Below are 5,310 nucleotides of genomic sequence, written 5' to 3'. Positions count from 1 at the left end.
CTGCGGGAAAGCAAATTCGTCCGCCACGAAAAACGTTTCTGGTAGTAGTGATCGTGCCGTGTCCATGCATACAGCGTGCGGCCAAACAGGTTAAGCAAACAGGCACAGAAACGGAAACGGTTCCGCCGTCGTGGTCCCAGCTATGGCCTCACTTTGACTTGGTACGTACGTATCTACTGTATTCCATTCCTGGCGACTGATCCATCTGAGCTGGCTGGCAAGCACTGTTACCATTTCCCTTGCCACAGCGACGTCGTACGCGTTCAAGGCCAATTTCAATGATTGTGTTGTGTTGCCATTAATATCTGGATTCTTGCTTATCTTTCGAAATTAGTTAGAAAATCTTTTTTTTCGTCCGCTCTCCTAGTAGAGTTATAAATTACTTCATCTGTCCCAGATTATACAATGTTTTGGCATTTTTAGATTCATAGCATTTCCTATGTATGTAGCCATACCATATATCTACGTGCATAGTAAAAGCTATGAATGTAGAAAAGCAAAAAACATCTGATAATTTGGAACGGAGAGAGTACTACAGTTCAGACAGATTCTTGACCAAGTTTGCTTTTTTTCTTTTTAAATAAAATATTACTAACACTACAAGCTCTAATAAAAGCCCTGCCATGACATGTTTCATGGAGGATCTATTGAAACTAATTTGTTATTACAGGTGCTGATGCATTTTTATTCTAAAATCTTAGTCGAAGTTTGAGAAATTAGCTTAGGATAAAGGTACGATAAATTATAATTTGAAACGAAGGAAGTAACAACTCATAGCGTATAACAAAGAGCTAGCAAACTATCTTTCTTTTTCCCCAAAGTAAACAGGTAGGATCTACTCCGTACCGTTTGTTCGGTTTAGGCCAAGAGCCCAAGAACAAAAGGATCTACAAGCACCAAGCGCAAAAAGAAGACCAAACAATTGGAGCCATTTTAATGAAAGCATGTACAGATATTCTCAGTGACACACACCATGGAAGGGAAAAAAAAAACGGTTTCTAGAACGCAAATACGTGGCATGCTGCTCGCAACTGTCCCTCTCCGTTCTGTCGCTTGGTACACAAAAAAGGTGTTTGACCATGAAATGAACGTGAGCTAGTTTTAGTTAAGCGTGTGAACGACCCCGTTCCCCGTCCCCCCTAGCTAGTACATGACAAAAGACCACTTTCGGGTTGCCTTGCTTCACCATCATCAAGATAGGACTGTTTGAGCCTCTCCTTGTTTCTTCTGAGACCTGGATCACGCCACGGGACACGAAACAAGCGTCTTGCACTCGACACCTTCTTCCACAATCGCTGACCATGCTACGAACTACAGAGCTACTAGGTGGTGTTAGCTAGCTCCTCGTGAGCAGCCGTAGTCCGTAGAGAGGTGAGTTTAACGCCCCAGTCCAGGAAAACAGCTCAGAGGCCTCTGTAGCTACAGTGTTCTATGAAGATACAGTACTCGCATCAGCTCACCCCACCGTCAGTGTTCCGTGAAGATACAGTAACTTGCATCAGCTCAGCCCACCGTCAGACCGGCCCAGCTTTTGGCCCACCGCATACACCCACTCTTAAGGACTCGACATACTCGTCGAGGGTCAAACCAACCTACCCAAATGGAACAAATGTTCAGGATCGACTCTTTTAGTCCACGTATATATTCCCAGCTCTCCGGCCCAAGTGCCATGCTCTCACAGGAGCCATGCGCAATCTATTCGAGCTCCCAAGCCATATGTCCATAAAACCGCAAAAGCTGGCTCTGATACCATTTGTAATGCCTTAGCCCGGAAAAACGATTAAAATCCACCGTACACGTTAAATGAACCACGTCAAACCGAAGTTCAATAACTTTCCCGAGCTTGGTTTTTAAGTTGGTTCGGGTGCCTCCAGGCGTCGGATTCCCGTAGCTACAGTGTTCCGTGAAGCTACAGTAACTCGTATCGCCCTTAGCACTACCGTGCTCGGTGTTTAGCTTAGCCCACCATCAGATCGCCCAGCTTTTGGCCCATCGGCGGGGTGTCACAGTGAGGCAAAGCAAAAATCAACAGAGTAGGAGTACGTACTTCACTGAACAACAACAAGACTAGTACACGCCTCTTTTTTTCTCTCACTCCAACCCAAGCTGTTTCTTCGGTGATACGCTTGTACGTATTTTTCCAAAATAGAGAGAGAGAGAAGAAGTACAAACGCATACCATTAACTTTATTTCAGTTTACAAATACATTATGAGACAAAAATCATACGAACCGCGCACGGAGACTCAAACGACCAACTTAGGCCCCGTTTGGATCCAAAAAATTTTGGATTTTGACTACTGTAGCACTTTCATTTTTATTTGGCAATTAGTGTCTAATTATGGACTAATTAGGTTCGAAAGGTTCGTCTCGCGATTTCTCACCCAACTGTGCAATTAGTTTTTTTTTCGTCTACATTTAGTACTCCATGCATGTGCCGCAAGATTCGATGTGACGGGTACTATGCAAAAAAATTTTGGCTTTTGGGTGGCATCTAAACGGGGCTTATTCTCACCACTCCAGAAAGATTGGAAATCTCATTTCGAAAGTGTACGTGAAGCAATCAATCAATTCAATTCAAAAGGTAGGGAGTAGTACACCACGTGAACGCGGCACACGTGCACTTAGCTTGCTGGCATGAGCCGCCAGCTCGCCCGGTTCCTAGGCCGGCTGTTTCTGCGGCGTCCAGGGCGGTTAGTTGTGCTGCCGACGTGTCTGTCCGTCCGTCCCCGGGGAAACGTGGCGCCCGAAAGGAGAGGACGGACGCTGTCACCGCAACCAATCCTCGTAAATGCCAAAAGTTTGCTTTTGGGCGGCCTTCGTCACGCGCGGCTGCTGCTGTTCATCCCTCTCCCTCATCTTCTCTTCCGACTGGCGACCTTCTTTTGACGCTGCTGCCCCCAGACCGTAGCTACGTCGCCGTCCGCTGGCCCGTCGCCACGTGCCAGCCCTCATCCACCCCACCGGGCAGACGCGTTCCCGAAACTGCCCATGCTGATCCTCGGTGTGAGTCACCGTGACGCACACAAAAATGCAACTGCTGTGCCTTTGAGGTTAGGCCCATGCAGATGCTATTTCTCGCAGGCAACCAAAGTTTGTAGTTTACTCTCCGTTATTATTGTTAACCACACCTTCTGCAGTCAAAAGGGAAAAAAAGAGAGAAAGAAACGGCCTTGGGTTTTAAGCCCCGTAGCAGTAGCAGTCCTCTAACTTCTTCGAGACACTGAATATTTTATATTGTCTCTAAACAAGCAGGACATTATGACTTATGAGAATTTTGGGAGCAAATATTATTTCCAGGTATCGTTGACAATTTGACATTGACACCGCGGTGAACCGAGTCAAATTTGTACGTATCACTCCATCCTAATCTGATCAAAGAATGATGGAAGGTCAATCAGCTAGGCAGTGTAGACATGCTGAATTGCTGAGCGAGGAGTTGGCTTCTGCCGCTGCAGTTTGCACAGCCGACCAGCTGTTTTTCTCTCTCTCTGGCACCCGCCGCTAGCGGAGATGACGATGTCACCCAGTTCACACATGCCGTCCAGCCAGGGGGTATAATCGTAAAACCGCGATGGGACGCCTCGCTTATATAAGGCCGCCTGGCGCGCGCCCTGTTGATCAGCAGCCCGTGCAAAAGGATCAGTGATCGTCCCCAGAATGCCCTTCCCGCCACGGCCGTAAACAACCTCCTCCCGCAATTACTCCTCCAACTCGCGCCCACACACCACACCGCACGCCGGAGCGAGCCCACCCATGGACGCGAGCCTCCGCACGCTGCCCCCGGCCGGCAGCAGCTTCCCCGGCGAGGTCCGCTCCGCCGTGTCCTCGCTGCTGCTCTCCTCCCCGGGCGGCACCAGCGCGCTCGACACCGTCTTCTCGCACCTCCCGCCGCCGGTCACCATCCCGCCGCTCGGCTCCAGCGTCTACTACCGCCAGTGCGAGCTCCTCCGCCACTTCGCCGCCTCACAGCCGCAGACGCAGACGCCCGTCGCCGCCGCCAGCTCGTCCTCCTCCTCGTCGTCCTCCGCCGCCTCGGCCTCGGCCAGCTTCCAGTTCCAGCCCCATCAGGCGCCCGCGCCGCCCGACGACGCTGCGGCGGCGGCCATGCTGCGGCAGAAGCTGTACCGCGGCGTGCGGCAGCGGCAGTGGGGCAAGTGGGTGGCGGAGATCCGGCTGCCGCAGAACCGGGTGCGCGTCTGGCTCGGCACCTACGACTCCCCCGAGACCGCCGCGCACGCCTACGACCGCGCTGCCTACAGGCTCCGCGGCGAGTACGCGCGCCTCAACTTCCCGGGCGTCATGGACGGGCCGGACCCGGACTGCCCCGACCACCTCCGCCAGCTCCGCGCCGCCGTCGACGCCAAGATCCAGGCCATCCGCGCCCGCATGGCACGGAAGCGCGCGCGCGCGCGCAAGCAGCGCGAGGAGATGGAGAGCGCCCGCTCCGGTTTCGGCACCGAGGCCGCCAACAAACCAGCCGCCGCGCGCCCGGTCGCCTCCGAGGGCGCCGTGACGACGACCACCACTACCACTACCTCCGAGACGTCGACCACGCCGTGCGGGTCGCCGGACGGGGTGCTGTCCGTGAGCGCCGCCTCGGCCGACGGCGACTGCCCGCTGGAGAAGATGCCGTCGTTCGACCCGGAGCTCATCTGGGAGATGCTTAACTTCTAGCCGGCTAACCGCATGGAACGAACCGATCAACGGGACCGCCATGGACACCGGGACAAAACGACATCGATGTCCTTGCTTGGACATGGCTGCCTCGTCGCGTGAGCTTGTAGACCGACCTTGCATCTAGGCGCTGTTCCGTTTTCAAATTATGAGCGTATATAACCAACTATTAGTAGAAGAAGGATGATGATACCATGAGCAATAAAATGCCCAAGAAAACCGGGCCTGCTAGCCATGATTTTAGTAGTATCTGAATACTCGAATTCGTCGCGTGTGTCGACGAGCTGTAAAGACTGATAGCTGATTCTCTGCATAAGCATTCCAGCGTCTTCGACTGTTATGAGTCATCTCCTCTGTTCTCTTCTGTTTTGTATGCTACTGCCTACTCCTAGTATACTGCAATATACTCCTCCAAAGAGATGATTGTGTGAGAGCTGCAAGCAATCTCCTGAGGCTCAGATTCCAGAAGCGTGTCTGCAGTCTGCACTGCACACGCTCTGTCGAGCTAGACCCTGAACCTGAATTTGCGTTGCGTGCAGCCTGAGATGGACGACCTGATGAACAGTGGAGAGCAGAGCATGCGATCGAGAAACAGAGGAAGATTTTCTCTGCAATCCTCATGCACCTGTCTGCCT

General features: G+C 52.1%; 1 protein-coding gene across 1 annotated transcript; it reads left to right on the top strand.

Moving 5' to 3' along the window:
* The first annotated feature begins 3,627 nt into the window (after positions 1 to 3,627).
* On the top strand, positions 3,628 to 5,020 carry LOC136518487 (ethylene-responsive transcription factor ERF061-like). The gene has a single exon (XM_066512145.1). It carries the CDS (start codon positions 3,755 to 3,757, stop codon positions 4,673 to 4,675), a length of 921 nt encoding a protein of 306 aa, XP_066368242.1. The 5' UTR covers positions 3,628 to 3,754; the 3' UTR covers positions 4,676 to 5,020.
* The last annotated feature ends 290 nt before the right edge of the window (positions 5,021 to 5,310 follow it).

This window comes from Miscanthus floridulus, chromosome 17 (assembly GCF_019320115.1).
Source record: "Miscanthus floridulus cultivar M001 chromosome 17, ASM1932011v1, whole genome shotgun sequence".
Taxonomy (NCBI): Eukaryota; Viridiplantae; Streptophyta; class Magnoliopsida; order Poales; family Poaceae; genus Miscanthus; species Miscanthus floridulus.
Note: the sequence above shows the minus strand (reverse complement) of the source record. Positions and strands in the feature narration are given on the sequence as shown.

Bases quoted from the DNA above. Each gene is read 5' to 3' on its own strand.
- LOC136518487 (XM_066512145.1), top strand. From the start codon at position 3,755: ATGGACGCGAGCCTCCGCACGCTGCCCCCGGCCGGCAGCAGCTTCCCC.